Source organism: Panulirus ornatus, chromosome 23 (assembly GCF_036320965.1).
Source record: "Panulirus ornatus isolate Po-2019 chromosome 23, ASM3632096v1, whole genome shotgun sequence".
Classification (NCBI taxonomy): Eukaryota; Metazoa; Arthropoda; class Malacostraca; order Decapoda; family Palinuridae; genus Panulirus; species Panulirus ornatus.
The window spans coordinates 12,834,668-12,853,232 of record NC_092246.1 but is presented as its reverse complement, the minus strand read 5'-3'; the positions used below and the strand labels follow the sequence as shown (position 1 = coordinate 12,853,232).

General features: G+C 40.3%; 1 protein-coding gene across 5 annotated transcripts in view; it reads right to left on the bottom strand.

The window, feature by feature from the left end:
* Window positions 1–18,565, bottom strand: part of LOC139756811 (uncharacterized) — a 374,339-nt gene that overhangs the window by 133,932 nt on the left and 221,842 nt on the right. For all 5 annotated transcript variants that reach the window (XM_071676620.1, XM_071676618.1, XM_071676617.1 and 2 more), the window contains one exon: window positions 8,661–8,884. In XM_071676620.1, coding sequence (XP_071532721.1) covers window positions 8,661–8,884 — 224 coding nt within the window. The remainder of the gene's footprint in view (window positions 1–8,660; window positions 8,885–18,565) is intronic.

The window sequence follows — 18,565 nt, the reverse complement described above, 5'->3', positions numbered from 1 at the left end:
TTAAGAATATATGGTGTGGGAGGCAAGTTGTTAGAAGCAGTGAAAAGTTTTTATCGAGGATGTAAGGCATGTGTACGTGTAGGAAGAGAGGAAAGTGATTGGTTCTTAGTAAATGTAGGTTTGCGGCAGGGGTGTGTGATGTCTCCATGGTTGTTTAATTTGTTTATGGATGGGGTTGTTAGGGAGGTGAATGCAAGAGTTTTGGAAAGAGGGGCAAGTATGAAGTCTGTTGGGGATGAGAGAGCTTGGGAAGTGAGTCAGTTGTTGTTCACTGATGATACAGCGCTGGTGGCTGATTCATGTGAGAAACTGCAGAAGCTGGTGACTGAGTTTGGTAAAGTGTGTGAAAGAAGAAAGTTAAGAGTAAATGTGAATAAGAGCAAGGTTATTAGGTACAGTAGGGTTGAGGGTCAAGTCAATTGGGAGGTAAGTTTGAATGGAGAAAAACTGGAGAAAGTAAAGTGTTTTAGATATCTGGGAGTGGATCTGGCAGCGGATGGAACCATGGAAGCGGAAGTGGATCATAGGGTGGGGGAGGGGGCGAAAATTCTGGGAGCCTTGAAGAATGTGTGGAAGTCGAGAACATTATCTCGGAAAGCAAAAATGGGTACGTTTGAAGGAATAGTGGTTCCAACAATGTTGTATGGTTGCGAGGCGTGGGCTATGGATAGAGTTGTGCGCAGGAGGATGGATGTGCTGGAAATGAGATGTTTGAGGACAATGTGTGGTGTGAGGTGGTTTGATTAAGTAATATAAGGGTGAGAGAGATGTGTGGAAATAAAAAGAGTGTGGTTGAGAGAGCAGAAGGGGAAGTTTTGAAATGGTTTGGTCACATGGAGAGAATGAGTGAGGAAAGATTGACCAAGAGGATATATGTGTCAGAGGTGGAGGGAACGAGGAGAAGTGGGAGACCAAATTGGAGGTGGAAAGATGGAGTGAAAAAGATTTTGAGTGATCGGGGCCTGAACATGCAGGAGGGTGAAAGGCGTGCAAGGAATAGAGTGAATTGGAATGATGTGGTATACCGGGGTCGAAGTGCTGTCAATGGATTGAACCAGGGCATGTGAAGCATCTGGGGTAAACCATGCAAAGTGTGTGGGGCCTGGATGTGGAAAGGGAGCTGTGGTTTCGGTGCATTATTACATGACAGCTAGAGACTGAGTGTGAACGAATGGGGCCTTTGGTGTTTTTCCTAGCGCTACCTCGCACACATGAGGGGGGAGGGGGTTGTTATTCCATGTGTGGCGAGGTGGCGATGGGAACAAGTAAAGGCAGACAGTATGAATTATGTACATGTGTATATATGTATATGTCTGTGTGTGTATATATATGTGTACATTAAGATGTATAGGTATGTATATTGTGCATGGGTGGACATGTATGTATATACATGTGTATGTGGGCGGGTTGGGCCATTCTTTTGTCTGTTTCCTTGCGCTACCTCGCTAATGCGGGAGACAGCGACAAAGCAAAATAAATAAAAATAAATAAAAAATAAAAAAGGTGAGAACAATGGAAGTAAGGGGAGTGGGGGAGGAATGGGATGTATTTAGGGAATCAGTGATGGATTGTGCAAAAGATACTTGTGGCATGAGAAGAGTGGGAGGTGGGTTGATTAGAAAGGGTAGTGAGTGGTGGGATGAAGAAGTAAGATTATTAGTGAAAGAGAAGAGAGAGGCATTTGGACGATTTTTGCAGGGAAAAAATGCAATTGTGTGGGAGATGTATAAAAGAAAGAGACAGGAGGTCAAGAGAAAGGTGCAAGAGGTGAAAAAGAGGGCAAATGAGAGTTGGGGTGAGAGAGTATCATTAAATTTTAGGGAGAATAAAAAGATGTTCTGGAAGGAGGTAAATAAAGTGCGTAAGACAAGGGAGCAAATGGGAACTTCAGTGAAGGGCGCAAATGGGGAGGTGATAACAAGTAGTGGTGATGTGAGAAGGAGATGGAGTGAGTATTTTGAAGGTTTGTTGAATGTGTTTGATGATAGAGTGGCAGATATAGGGTGTTTTGGTCGAGGTGGTGTGCAAAGTGAGAGGGTTAGGGAAAATGATTTAGTAAACAGAGAAGAGGTAGTAAAAGCTTTGCGGAAGATGAAAGCCGGCAAGGCAGCAGGTTTGGATGGTATTGCAGTGGAATTTATTAAAAAAGGGGATGACTGTATTACTGACTGGTTGGTACGGTTATTTAATGTATGTATGACTCATGGTGAGGTGCCTGAGGATTGGCGGAATGCGTGCATAGTGCCATTGTACAAAGGCAAAGGGAATAAGAGTGAGTGCTCAAATTACAGAGGTATAAGTTTGTTGAGTATTCCTGGTAAATTATATGGGAGGGTATTGATTGAGAGGGTGAAGGCATGTATGGAGCATCGGATTGGGGAAGAGCAGTGTGGTTTCAGAAGTGGTAGAGGATGTGTCGATCAGGTGTTTGCTTTGAAGAATGTATGTGAGAAATACTTAGAAAAGCAAATGGATTTGTATGTAGCATTTATGGATCTGGAGAAAGCATATGATAGAGTTGATAGAGATGCTCTGTGGAAGGTATTAAGAATATATGGTGTGGGAGGCAACTTGTTAGAAGCAGTGAAAAGTTTTTATCGAGGATGTAAGGCATGTGTACGTGTAGGAAGAGAGGAAAGTGATTGGTTCTTAGTAAATGTAGGTTTGCGGCAGGGGTGTGTGATGTCTCCATGGTTGTTTAATTTGTTTATGGATGGGGTTGTTAGGGAGGTGAATGCAAGAGTTTTGGAAAGAGGGGCAAGTATGAAGTCTGTTGGGGATGAGAGAGCTTGGGAAGTGAGTCAGTTGTTGTTCACTGATGATACAGCGATGGTGGCTGATTCATGTGAGAAACTGCAGAAGCTGGTGACTGAGTTTGGTAAAGTGTGTGAAAGAAGAAAGTTAAGAGTAAATGTGAATAAGAGCAAGGTTATTAGGTACAGTAGGGTTGAGGGTCAAGTCAATTGGGAGGTAAGTTTGAATGGAGAAAAACTGGAGAAAGTAAAGTGTTTTAGATATCTGGGAGTGGATCTGGCAGCGGATGGAACCATGGAAGCGGAAGTGGATCATAGGGTGGGGGAGGGGGCGAAAATTCTGGGAGCCTTGAAGAATGTGTGGAAGTCGAGAACATTATCTCGGAAAGCAAAAATGGGTACGTTTGAAGGAATAGTGGTTCCAACAATGTTGTATGGTTGCGAGGCGTGGGCTATGGCTAGAGTTGTGCGCAGGAGGATGGATGTGCTGGAAATGAGATGTTTGAGGACAATGTGTGGTGTGAGGTGGTTTGATCGAGTAAGTAACGTAAGGGTAAGAGAGATGTGTGGAAATAAAAAGAGCCTGGTTAAGAAAGCAGAAGAGGGTGTTTTGAAATGGTTTGGGCACATGGAGAGAATGAGTGAGGAAAGCTTGACCAAGAGGATTTATGTGTTGGAGGTGGAGGGAACGAGGAGAAGTGGGATACCAAATTGGAGGTGGAAAGATGGAGTGAAAAAGATTTTCTGTGATCAGGGCCTGAACATGCAGGAGGGTGAAAGGAGGGCAAGGAATAGGGTGAATTGGATCGATGTGGTATATCGGGGTTGACGTGCTGTCAGTGGATTGAATCAGGGCATGTGAAGCGTCTGGGGTAAACCATGGAAAGCTGTGTAGGTATGTATATTTGCGTGTGTGGACGTATGTATATACATGTGTATGGGGGTGGGTTGGGCCATTTCTTTCGTCTGTTTCCTTGCGGTACCTCGCAAACGCGGGAGACAGCGACAAAGCAAAAAAAAAAAAAAAAAAATATATATATATATATTAAAGTGCGGAATGGACGCGTTGTGTCTGGTCTAAACTACGAGGATTTTTTAAGATTCACAGAGACTAACAATCTCTGATCAGTGTTTAGACAATAAGTTAATCAGGAACATTGTAGTTTAGAAGTACAGTAATCGTTGTTGAAGTGGCTAACGGTGACTTGTGGACGATAACAAGGCAAGACGTAAAGTATCCAAGTGTGAATGAAAGATATGAAATCTTGTGCTCAACTTTGGCGATATCAACATGTGCAAGAGAGTTCTCCCTTAATTTTCTACAAGGAATTTCAGACGTACATCTCAGGCTAAGGAGAAGAACCATCATAATGGAGAACCATCATAATGGAGTTGCACGGACTGTGATCCTTGCTGTGGTTACAAGAATGTTCTTCCGCCCACCAGTGATGCTACTACGTTTGTGAATCAAGAACCATTGCAACACAAACCTCGCCAGGTGGTAGAGTGTCCCGCAGTGTATCGAGACAGACTTCCCCAGAACTTTCTTAAAGGGGAAGTAAATGTTTATAGTTGTGTTACTGGAGTGATAGTTTTCATACATGGTGCTTTGACAAGAAAATAGTGAAATTGGAAAAAAAAAAATGTAGCTTAGACATTGAAGCTTATTGATACAGTGGTTAAATTGATGAGAACTACTATTGACGTTTGTGTAAATAAATTATACATTTCCCTTTTCCATAGCCAGAGGTTGAACCATTATGTGACATTCATTTTCTCATTTCATTTCAAGCTAGAAGTTTCAGTTTTCTAAATTATTTCTTACTTTTCTCATATGTATATATATGTATATGTGTGTGTGTGTGTGTGTATGTGCGAGTGTATGTGTATGTATATATATATGTGTATATATATGTATATTATCCCTGGGGATAGGGGTGAAAGAATACTTCCCACGCATTCCTCGCGTGTCGTAGAAGGCGACTAGAGGGGACGGGAGTGGGGGGCCAGAAATCCTCCCCTCTTTGTATCTTTTAACTTTCTAAAATGGGAAACAGAAGAAGGAGTCACGCGGGTAGTGCTCATCCTCCTCGAAGGCTCAGACTGGGGTGTCTAAATGTGTGTGGATGTAACCAAGATGTGAAAAAAGGAGAGATAGGTAGTATGTTTGAGGAAAAGAACCTGGATGTTTTGGCTCTGAGTGAAACGAAGCTCAAGGGTAAAGGGGAAGAGTGGCTTGGGAATGTCTTGGGAGTAAAGTCAGGGGTTAGTGAGAGGACAAGAGCAAGGGAAGGAGTAGCAGTACTCCTGAAACAGGAGTTGTGGGAGTATGTGATAGAATGTAAGAAAGTAAATTCTCGATTAATATGGGTAAAACTGAGAGTTGATGGAGAGAGATGGGTGATTATTGGTACATATGCACCTGGGCATGAGAAGAAAGATCATGAGAGGCAAGTGTTTTGGGAGCAGCTGAATGAGTGTGTTAGTGGTTTTGATACACGAGACCGGGTTATAGTGATGGGTGATTTGAATGCTAAGGTCAGTAATGTGGTAGTTGAGGGAATAATTGGTATACATGGGGTGTTCAGTGTTGTAAATGGAAATGGTGAAGAGCTTGTAGATTTATGTGCTGAAAAAGGACTGGTGATTGGGAATACCTGGTTTAAAAAGTGATATATACATAAGTATACGTATGTAAGTAGGAGAGATGGCCAGAGAGCGTTATTGGATTACGTATTAATTGACAGGCACGCGAAAGAGAGACTTTTGGATGTTAATGTGCTGAGAGGTGCAACTGGAGGGATGTCTGATCATTATCTTGTGGAGGATAAGGTGAAGATTTGTATGGGTTTTCAGAAAAGAAGAGTGAATATTGGGGTGAAGAGGGTGGTGAGAGTAAGTGAGCTTGGGAAGGAGACTTGTGTGAGGAAGTACCAGGAGAGACTGAGTAGAGAATGGAAAAAGGTGAGAACAATGGAAGTAACGGGAGTGGGGGAGGAATGGGATGTATTTAGGGAATCAGTGATGGATTGCGCAAAAGATACTTGTGGCATGAGAAGAGCGGGAGGTGGGTTGATTAGAAAGGGTAGTGAGTGGTGGGATGAAGAAGTAAGATTATTAGTGAAAGAGAAGAGAGAGGCATTTGGACGATTTTAGCAGGGAAAAAACGCAATTGAGTGGGAGATGTTTAAAAGAAAGAGACAGGAGGTCAAGAGAAAGGTGCAAGAGGTGAAAAAGAGGGCAAATGAGAGTTGGGGTGAGAGAGTATCATTAAATTTTAGGGAGAATAAAAAGATGTTCTGGAAGGAGGTAAATAAAGTGCGTAAGACAAGGGAGCAAATGGGAGCTTCAGTGAAGGGCGCAAATGGGGAGATAACAAGTAGTGGTGATGTGAGAAGGAGATGGAGTGAGTATTTTGAAGGTTTGTTGAATGTTTTGATGATAGAGTGGCAGATATACAGTGTTTTGGTCGAGGCGGTGTGCAAAGTGAGAGGGTTAGGGAAAATGATTTGGTAAACAGAGAAGAGGTAGTAAAAGCTTTGCGGAAGATGAAAGCTGGCAAGGCAGCTGGTTTGGATGGTATTGCAGTGGAATTTATTAAAAAAGGGGGTGACTGTATTGTTGACTGGTTGGTAAGGTTATCTAATGTATGCATGACTCATGGTGAGGTGCCTGAGGATTGGCGGAATGCTTGCATAGTGCCACTGGACAAAGGCAAAGGGGACAAAAGTGAGTGCTCAAATTACAGAGGTATAAGTTTGTTGAGTATTCCTGGGAAATTATATGGTGAGGGTATTGAGTGAGAGGGGTGAAGGCATGTACAGAGCATCAGATTGGGGAAGAGTAGTGTGGTTTCAGAAGTGGTAGAGGATGTGTGGATCAGGTGTTTGCTTTGAAGAATGTAAGTGAGAAATACTTAGAAAAGCAAATGGATTTGTATGTAGCCTTTATGGAGAAATACTTAGAAAAGCGAATGGATTTGTATGTAGCCTTTATGGATCTGGAGAAAGCATATGATAGAGTTGATAGAGATGCTCTGTGGAAGGTATTAAGAAAATACAGTGTGGGAGGTAAGTTGTTAGAAGCAGTGAAAAGTTTTTATCGAGGGTGTAAGGCATGTGTGCGTGTAGGAAGAGAGGAAAGTGATTGGTTTTCAGTGAATGTAGGTTTGCGGCAGGGGTGTGTGATGTCTCCATGGTTGTTTAATTTGTTTATGGATGGGGTTGTTAGGGAGGTGAATGCAAGAGTTTTGGAAAGAGGGGCAAGTATACAGTCTGTTGTGGATGAGAGAGCTTGGGAAGCGAGTCAGTTGTTGTTTGCTGATGATACAGCACTGATGGCTGATTCGTGTGAGAAACTGCAGAAGCTAGTGACTGAGTTTGGTAAAGTGTGTGAAAGAAGAAAGCTGAGAGTAAATGTGAATAAGAGCAAGGTTATTACGTACAGTAGGGTTGAGGGACAAGTCATTTGGGAGGTAAGTTTGAATGGAGAAAAACTGGAGGAAGTGAAGTGTTTTAGATTTCTGGGAGTGGATTTGGCAGCGGATGAAACCATGGAAGCGGAAGTGAATCATAGGGTGGGGGAGGGGGTGGAAGTTCTGGGAGCGTTGAAGAATGTGTGGAAGTCATGAACATTATCTCGAAAAGCAAAAATGGGTATGTTTGACGGAATAGTGGTTCCAACAATGTTGTATGGTTGCGAGGCATGGGCCATGGATAGAGTTGTGCGGAGGAGGGTGGATGTGCTGGAAATGAGATGTCTGAGCACCATATGTGGTGTGAGGTGGTTTGATTGAGTAAGTAATAATAGGGTAAGAGAGATGTGTGGTAATAAAAAGAGTGTGGTTGAGAGAGCAGAAGAGGGTGTTTTGAAATGGTTTGGGCACATGGAGAGAATGAGTGAGGAAAGATTGACCAAGAGGATATATGTGTCAGAGGTGGAGGAAACGAGGAGAAGTGGGAGACCAAATTGGAGGTGGAAAGATGGAGTGAAAAAGATTTTGAGTGATCGGGGCCTGAACATGCAGGAGGGTGAAAGGTGTGCAAGGAATAGAGTGCATTGGAACGATGTGGTATACCGGGGTCGATGTGCTGTCAATGGATTGAATCAGGGCATGTGAAGCGTCTGGGGTAAACCATGGAAAGTTCTGTGGGGCCTGGATGTGGAAAGAGAGCTGTGGTTTCAGTGCATTATTACATGACAGCTAGAGACTGAGTGTGAACGAATGTGGCCTTTGTTGTCTTTTCCTGGCGCTACCTCGCACACGAGGTGGGAGGGGGTTGTTATTTCATGTGTGGTGGGGTGGTGATGGGAATGAATAAAGGTAGACAGTATGAATTATGCACATGTGTATATATGTATATGTCTGTGTGTGTATATATATGTATATGTTAAGATGTATAGGTATGTATATTTGCGTGTGTGGACGTGTATGTATATACATGTGCACATGGGTGGGTTGGGCCATTCTTTCATCTGTTTCCTTGCGCTACCTCGCTAACACGGGAGACAGCGACAAAGCAAATTAAATAATGAATAAATACATACGCAACAGCTATAGGGAGTGAGTCACTTTGCTTGTTTTAAATAACAAACTACAGTGGCAAGCTGTTTGCAGTCTGTGGAACCCTGAAAGTTCCATATACATAAAAAAAACTCTTTTTTTCCAATTATATATAAAAATCATTGTTCTTCAAGTGAATGCTTACCTTCTGTTACACTACTGTCTAATGAACAATGCAGAAATAAGAAGGTGAAGGGAAATCAAAGCAACAAGGAACAAAACATGCATCTATGGTCCTGAATATTAATGTGGACGTCTGGCAAAGATAGAAAGATATATAACAGAGTGTGAAAGAAATGAGACAATAAGTGTTTGGTGATAACCTTTGTATATATATCACTTACTCCTGAATACTCTTCATGTTAACAGTGGATAAGTTATCCCTTTCGGCAGAAGTTGTCACAATTTTGGCCTCTAGAGAATTGATACGATCATGCAAGTCAAGAGTTTCTTGGTGATGCTGTTCCTTTCTGCGACTTATCTCAACCTGCAACTGTTCAGCCTCGTCTGTAGTCTTCCTCAGTTCTCGAAGAATCTGGTCACACTTCAGCTGCTTCTCATTAACGACCTATGTTGACAATGCATGGAAAAGCAGAGACAGGTCTGAAAAGTCTTAGTATTATCACAAGCAAATAATGGAATAAGTAATTCAATCTATCAAACTACATAACAGAGTAAATGCAGCAAGCGTGCATGAATTTAGGTTCTATAACTTTCATGTCAACCTACGAAAGTTACCTGAATCAAATAAACTGGGAAAGTAATAGATAGCAGTTTCAGCTATTCATCAACTGTTTTAAGCTTTCATGAATCATGTAATGCAATAAGCAACTTTCTTCTAAGCTGAAACTCAATAATCTGGCAATTTGGGGACAAAAGGTATCAGAGATTTTGTTTGACCAATGGTTGTCAATTTAGGGAAATCTTTCTAAAATTTCACAAAATATAAAGTACTGTTTAAGTAAAAACTATATACAATAAAGGTAAATATGGTTCTACAAAACTAATACTAAAACTCTATTCACTCACCTAATATACCACATTATTCCTGCTTCCAGTATGACAAGTTGTGATATACAGCTTACTACACTTCAAGATCTTGAAGTAATGGACTATTTAAATTGCTATATATCTACTCTATGAGACTGGAGTTGGGACTGGTGCATCTTGGGTAGCAAATGTTGAGGCAATTGGATTTTCAAGTTATGAGGGGTGAGCTTAATTTTTCTTAGTTATCTTTTACAACATTTCTGGTAGCTGAATTGTTTCATAAATTCTAGTCTTTCCTTCTTCAGTTTACCTAAAAAAGGCATATATTCAAAATTTCCAAATCAATTATAAAGTTCCAGTGCTCTAAACCTGTAACCATCATACTGGCAAACTAGTTCAACCAACAAAATGAAATTTCTTGACCCGTGTTACTTTCATTTTTGTCAGTCTTCCTCATTTTCATTACTTCTACTGAAATTTTCAACTAAGTCAAATTAATTCATTAGTGAGATGATGATTAATAGATTTGTCTAAGTCGAGTCTTTACCATTCTTCTATACTTCCTTCAATTAAGTTCTTGGCCACCATAGCTGCAGAGGTGTCACACAGAGACTTGGAACAATCATGCAAATCATGGACAATTACTTTCACTTAGAGACTCTAAAATCAATTATATCCACATTACCAAGTTCATACCTTAATGTTGGCCTCAGTTAATGCCATCCATTTTTCAGAACTTGGGAGTCAACCACTTGCCATGCACTAGCCATAAGCCGAAGAACATCTTTCGTATCATATTACTTTTAAATGTTTCAACAGGAGTACTAGCATTTACAGTACACAATACCTTAAATGAGTGCAATATAGCTTTATCTTGCAGATGGATAAGTAATGTACATTTCAGTGGCAAATACGCTGCTACAACACTGTTTTTCATGAGTTGGTCACCACTGGGGATAGTTGAGCAACTATCTAACAGTAAAAGGATTTTGCATTTGGGGTCTATCCCAGCAAACACAGAATCAGCTGTCTTCTAGCAAAAAATAAATTGCAAACAGCTCTGGTACTTTGATTAGTAAACCAATAATCTTTATTGGCACAATAAATCACTGGATACCTTTTAACACCTTTCAATGCTCTAGGGAATATACTCTTACCTATGACCAAAGATTGCATCTATTCATACCTCCTATGTTTAAACATGCACACCTGCTGCATTTGAATGTCCTACGATTGTTATTTGGTCCTATGAACTTTCAGAACCTGTTAGTGCTTCTTCATCTTCAGCAACTAATGCCATTCTTGGCATGCAATACCAACACAATACTGTTTCATCATAAACTGACAGTACAAACTCATTCGCATAATGGGTGGCTGCCTCTGTACCTACTGAACACTATTCTTTACACAAAACAAACATATGCCAAGTACTTTTAATCTCTGAAGCTAGTCCTAATATAATTACACTCACAGTCTAAAGTAAATTTTCTTTCTTTCATTCTTTTTTTTAAAACAGCTTGCTCCATAATCCTTCCTCTGACATACTGACTCCATCATTTCTGTGTACATCAAACCACTGAATCAATGCCTAGATGAGTTCTGGACTTTACCTACCTTTCATTGTCTTCCAAACAAACATTCATTTCTTTGATTTACTATCAGCAAAACTCCTTAGAATCTTTTCTTATTGCCTCTGTGCCATAGAGAGTACTTGACCCTACATTATATACCTCAAAAAATCAATGCACTCATGTACCTAAGTCATGTTATTTCAACAATTCCATTTTGTCCTGGACTGACATGGAGTAACATATTTATGTTTTGTACCACCAATGACAATGAACACATATCTAGGGGCAATAAATAGAAAAAATTACAAAAAACAAAACTGTAAAACCAGACAGCTAAATCATGGAAGCAAACTTTACTCCTAAGAAAGACCATTTCAATGACAGCAGCAGTGTATATGTCTGTCATGTCACTATTTCTTGATTTTTGGAAAGGCACAAGTAAATGTGAGTGTACTAAGAAAGATAATATAAAAAAGGAGGATAAACAATAAGTGTGTTCACTCAAAATAAAGTCATTCTTAAGCAGTGTGCATGAGCCTGGTGATTGGTTTGTGATGCACCATCCATCAACCCATGGCTGCAATTTCTGCTTTCCTTACTTTTGATTTTCAGAGCAATTCTCTTTCACGTGTGTTGCTTATATTACTTTCTTTTAAGTTCTACTTTTAAGACCAAAGTTTGGGTCTTGTGAGTTCAAAAAACAGATAAAGTACGGGAATCCAAACAACCTCACTACTTATAGTGTTAAATCTTCAAAATTCTGTACTTATCAATATGTGCAACTTTTTAGTCAAACTGTTTTAATTTAAATGCATTTGTTTATAAATGATTGCACTACATGTATATGCTAAACAGTAATGAAGAGCACTGCAGCACTTCAACAAATCAATCTAAGGGAATGTCAGGAAATCTGAAATGTGTCTGGACTGCCAGCATTCCCAGACCAGTGATTGCCAAATTATCAACGTACAACCACACATTAAGTTATGGTAGAGGTCCAAGATACTGTAACATAAATAAAGAAATTATCTAAAGAACTTAAATGTTTCTCTGAAACAAACTACAGACACATAATAACAATAACTCGCACTATCATGGAAAAATTTTAGAGTATGTTGAAAAGGAGTATTTCCATCTACAGGGTTTACATTTCCCCATTAATCATTATGTACATGGCTAAATTTGTGCTGTAATATTAATGAAAAAACTTTCAAAGTACTTGACCACCACAACTACTATACATACACACTAGACCTTTTTACCTCATATCATCCTACTGCACATGTGCTATTTTCCAACCATAATCTTATCTCTATTACCTCTAACTGAGCATCCAACCATAATCTTATCTCTATTACCTCTATCTGAGCATCTACTCAACCTCACCCTCCCATTACAATATGCTATTTTCTGACCATACTCTAATCTCATACTTTAAACTGAGCATGACTATCATCTATTCCTCCTAACTTGAAATGCCAAATCTGGTACTATGGAAGAACTCAGCAGGTCATCTCTATGCAGCTCCTTGGGATGGGTACTGTTTAGGTGGTCAGAATGCCTATAACTATGCTGACAGTATAGCAAAATACATTCTACTAGGATTACTAGAATAGAGTCCTATATCCCTTCTTTTACCAGATATTTCTCCATCTATTCATAATTTGATCTATCTGCTCAGATGCATGGAGCATCAAGAAATGAGCATTTCAAGCTGTGAAACTCAACCCTTACCCTGATTTCCATTTTCCTCATATTTCTGCTATGAATCAAGGCAAAGCTGTCCTAAGTAAGGTCAAGCATACCTTTCTAAAAAGAAAAAAAAAAAAATAACTAGTGTCTTTTGTAATTCAGCTTTTCTCCTCTCTCACAATCTGAATGATCGATAGCTAACCTTCTAAATGATAAAGCCACTCTTTTTGGTACATAATTCTCATCTAATCTAACTTTTAATGATCTTGTCTAGGTTTTCTCCTAGCAAACCCATATATCCTCTCTTATATCTCCTTCATGTAGAGTCTCCCATGTACTTTCCTGATCCAAGCAAGGTTGTATAGAAAAACAACCAAGGAGCAACCCATTCACCAACATTATATGGAAGAGAAATTGACAATAAATTAAAAGTTAAAGACATATCCTCAAAACTATAATTTTCTTTAAAGTATAAGGGTACAGTACATTAATTCAAATAAAGACTAGTTATTTCTTTAAAGAAAAATTGTGCTTACCTTTTGTGAATCTATATTTCATGTTAATTTCTAAACACAATGGATCTGTGGTTTACATAATCTTCTTTATGAAATGCTGGAGTTAAAAGCAACATTATGAATATAAAAAACTTAATACCAATTAAGTTATTGTGTACATAACATTATTAACATATGTACAATTTACCACTCTTCTGTCTTAAGCATTTTGTGGCACTTTGACAAAACCTTATGTAAAATAAACTGACGACCATTAACCTATTTTCCTCCATTTTTTTGTCAGATATAAAGGTATATAGGTAAAGTACCTCAAAAAATGAGTAAACAAATCACTGAAAAAAAACTGGGCTTAGCCCATGTGAACTCAAAGATTCATAGTCATGATAAGTTTTACAACACATATGAGCATTTATACTATGTAAGGTTTTGGGAATGGTTAAGCCTGAAGCAACATTATTAACACCAGAAACTTAATAGCAATTAAGGTATTGGAAACACAACATTAAAGAATTGAATTCTATGTACAATGTACCACTTTACTGCATTACCTTTAAGTATTCTATGGTCCTTTATAAACTTTTCAGCACTGTGTCTACACTGCTCCTCAGTTTATGAATATAAACAAAAGGTAAAAAGAGATGTTCAACTGAGGCTGAACTTGCAGGAACACTACTTAACTTTTCCATAAAGGAACAAACTTATGATGAGACTATTCTAGTTCACACTTAGTCTCTAGCTGTCATGTGTAATGCACATCCAGGCCCCACAGACCTTTCCATAGTTTACTCCAGATGCTCCACATGCCTTGGTTCAATCCACTAACAGCACATCGACCCCAGTATACCACATTGCTCCAATTCACTCTATTCCTTGCATGCCTTTCACCCATCTATAAGTTCAGGCCCTGATCGTTCAAAATTTTTTTCATTCCATCTTTCCACTTCCAATTTGGTCTTCAACTTCTCCTTGTTCTCTCCACCTCTGACACATATATCCTCTTTGTCAATCTTTCCTCACTCATTCTCTCCATGTTTCCAAACCATTTCAACACACACTTTTCTGCTCTCTCAATTACATTCCTTGTATTACCTTGTATTATCTCTCTTACCCTTTCATTACTAACCTGATCAAACCACCTCACACCACACACTACCTATCTCTCCCTTTTTTGCATCTTAATTACATCCACACACTTGCAAACACCCCAATCTCGCCTTTGAGGAGGATGAGCACTCCCCACATGAATCCTCCTTCTGAAATGTATAAGTATGTATATGTGCGTGTATGGGTGATTATGTATACATATGTGTATGTGGGTAGTTAGGCCTGTCTTCGTCTGCTTTCCTTGCAATACCTCGCTGAAGCAGGAAACAACAATCAAGTATATTATTTTTATTATACTTACTCGCTGTCTCCCGCATTAGTGAGGTAGCACAAGGGAACAGCCAAACAAATGGCCCAAAACACCCTCATACACATATATATACATAAACACCCACACACGCACATATATATACCCATACATTTCATGTATAAATTCATATACATACACAGACATATACATATATACACATTGGGGAGAAAGAATACTTCCCATCCATTCCTCACGTGTCATAGAAGGCGACTAAAGGGGATGGGAGAGTGGGGCTAGAAACCCTCCCCTCCTTATATTTCAACTTTCTAAAAGGGGAAACAGAAGGAGTCACGCGGGGAGTGCTCATCCTCCTCGAAGGCACAGATTGGGGTGTCTACATGTGTATGGATGTAACAAAGATGAGAAAAAAGGAGAGATAGGTAGTATGTTTGAGGAAAGAAACCTGTATGTTTTGGCTCAGTGAAATGAAGCTCAAGGGTAAAGGGGAAGAGTAGTTTGGGAATGTTTTAGGAGTATAGTCAGGGGATGGTGAGAGGACAAGAGCAAGGGAAGGAGTAGCACTACTCTTGAAACAGGAGTGATGGGAGTATGTGATAGAGTGTGTTAGTAGTTTTGATGCACGAGACCGGGTTATAGTGATGGGTGATTTGAATGCAAAGGTGAGTAATGTGGCAGTTGAGGGAATAATTGGTGTGCATGGGGTGTTCAGTGTTGTAAATGGAAATGGTGTAGAGCTTGTATATTTATGTGCTGAAAAAGGATTGGTGATTGGGAATACCTGGTTTAAAAAGAGAGATATAATTAATAAGTATACGTATGTAAGTAAGAGAGATGTCTAAAGAGCATTATTGGATTACGTGTTAATTGACAGGCGTGCAAAAGAGAGAGTTTTGCATGTTAATGTGCTGAGAGGTGCAACTGGAGGGATGTCTAATCATTACCTTCAGGAGTCGAAGGTGAAGATTTGTAGAGGTTTTCAGAAAAGAAGAGAGAATGTTGGGTCGAAGAGAGTGGTGAGAGTAAGTGAGTTTGGGAAGGAGACTTGTGTGAGGAAGTACCAGGAGAAACTGAGTGCAGAATGGAAAAAGGTGAGAGCAATGGATGTAAGGGGAGTGGGGGAAGAATGGCATGTACTTAGGGAAGCAGTGATGGTTTGCTTAAAAGATGCTTGTGGCACGAGAAGCGTGGGAGGTGGGCAGATTAGAAAGGGTAGTGAGTGGTGAGATGAAGAAGCAAAATTATTAGTGAAAAAAAAGAGAGGCTTTTAGATGGGTTTTACGGGGAAATAGTGCAAATGACTGGGAGATGTATAAAAGAAAGAGGCAGGAGGTCAAGAGAAAGGTGCAAAAGGTGAAAAAGAGGGCAAATAAGACTTGGGGTGAGAGAGTATAATTAAATTTTAGGGAGAATAAAAAGATGTTTTGGAAGGAGGTAAATAAAAGTGCGTATGACAAGAGAACAAAGGGGAAAATCGGTGAAGGCGTCTAATGGGGAGGTGATAACAAGTAGTGGTGATGTGAGGAGATGGAGTGAGTATTTTGAAGGTTTGTTGAATGTGTTAGATGACAGAGTGGCAGATATAGGGTGTTTTGGATGAGGTGGTGTGTGAAGTAAGAGAGTTAGAGAGAATGATTTGGTAAACAGAGTAGAGGTAATAAAAGCTTTGCAGAAGATGAAAGCCAGCAAGACAGCGGGTTTGGTTGGTATTGCAATGGAATTTATTAAAAAAGGGGGTGACTTTGTTGTTGACTGGTTGGTAAGGATATCTAATGCATGTATGATTCATGGTGAGGTGCCTGAGGATTGGCAGAATACATGCATAGTGCTATTGTACAAAGGCAAAGGGGATAAAGGTGAGTGCTCAAATTACAGAGGTATAAGTTTGTTGAGTATTACTGGGAAATCATATGTGAGGGTATTGATTGAGAGGGTGAAGGCATGTACAGAGCACCAGCTTGGGGAAGAAGAGTGTGGTTTCAGAAGTGGTAGAGAATGTTTGCATCAGTTGTTTGCTTTAAAGAATGTATGTGAGAAATACTTAAAAAAGCAAATGGATTTGTATGTAATATTTGTGGATCTAGAGAAGGCATATGATAGAGTTGATAGATATGCTCTGTGGAAGGTATCAAGAATATATGGCTTGGGAGGCAAGTTGTTCAGAAGCAGTGAAAAGTTTTTATCGAGGGTGTAAGGCATGTGTGCGAGTAGGAAAAGAGGAAAGTGATTGGTTCTCAGTGAATGTTGGCTTGCGTAAGGGATGTGTGATGTCTCCATGGTTGTTTAATTTGTTTAAGGGTGGGGTTGTTAGGGAGGTGAATGCAAGAGTTTCGGAGAGAGGGGCAAGAATGCAGTCTGTTGTGGATTAGAGAGCTTGGGAAGTGAGTCAGTTGTTGTTCGCTGATGATACAGCACTGGTGGCTGATTCGTGTGAGAAACTGCACAAGCTGGTGACTGAGTTTGGTAAAGTGTGTGAAAGAAGAAAGCTGAGAGTAAATGTGAATAAGAGCAAGGTTATTAGGTACTGTAGGGTTGAGGGACAAATCATCTGGGAGGTAAGTTTGAACGGAGAAAAACTGGAGGAAGTGAAGTGTTTTAGATATCTGGGAGTGGGTTTGGCAGCGGATGGAACCATGGAAGCGGAGGTGAGCCACAGGGTGGGGGAGGGGGGGGTGAAAGTTCTGTTAGTGTTGAAAAATGTGTGGAAGGCAAGAACATTATCTCAGAAAGCAAAAATGGGTATGTTTGAAGGAATAGTGGTTCCATCAATGTTATATGGAAACGAGGCGTGGACTATACATAGAGTGGTGCGAAGGAGGGTGGATATGTTGGAAATGAGATGTTTGAGGACAATAGGTGGTGTGAGATGGTTTGCTCGAGTCAGTAATGAAAGGGTAAGAGAGATGTGTGGTAATAAGAAGAGTGTGGTTGAGAGACCAGGAGAGGGTGTTTTGAGATGGTTTGGTCACATGAGGAGAATGAGTGAGGAAAGATTGACAAAGAGGATATATGTGTCAGAGGTGGAGGGAACAAGGAGAAGCAGGAGACCAAACTGGAGGTGGAAAGATAGAGTGAAAAAGATTTTGAGCGATTGGGGCCTGAACATGCAGTAGATTGAAAGGCATGCAAGGAATAGAGTGAATTGGAACGATGTGGTATACTGGGGTCGACGTGCTGTCAGTAGATTGAACCAGGGCATGTGAAGTGTCTGGGGTAAACCATGGAAAGTTTTGTGGGGCGTGGATGTGGAAAGGCAGCTGTGGTTTTGGTGCATTATACATGAGAGCTAGAGACTGAGTATGAACGAATGTGGCCTTTGTTGTCTTTTCCTAGTGCTACCTCGCGCACTTGCGGGGGAGGGGTGGTCATTTCATGTGTGGCGGGGTGGCGACGGAAATGAATAAAGGCAGCAAGTATGAATTATGAACATGTGTATATATGTATATGTCTGTGTATATATATATATATGTATATGTTGAAATGTATACATATATATATATGTGCGTGGGTGGACGTGTATGTATATGTGTGTGTGGGTGGGTTGGGCCATTCTTTTGTCTGTTTCCTTGCGTTACCTCACTGATGCGGGAGACAGCGACAAAGTATACTATAATAATATATACATATTCATACTTGCTGCCTTCATCCATTCGCGCCACCACCCCGCCATACATGAAATGGCACCTTCCTCCCCCCACATGCACGCGAGATAGCACCAAGAAAAGACATCAGAGGCCACATTCGTTCACACTCAGTCTCTAGCTGTCATGAGTAATGCACTGAAACCACAGCTCCTTTTCCACATCCAGACCTAACAAAACTTCCCATGGTTTACCCCAGACACTTCACATGCCCTGGTTCATTCCACTGACAGCACATCGACCCCGATATACCACATCATTCCAATTCATTCTAGTCCTTGCATGCCTTTCACTCTCCTGTATGTTCAGACACAGATCACTCAAAATCTTTTACACTCCATCCTTCCACCTCCAATTTAGTCTCTCACTTCTTGTTCCCTCCACCTCTGACCCATATATCCTCTTTGTTAATCTTTCCTCACTCATTCTCTCCATGTGACCAAACCATTTCAATACACCCTCTTCTGC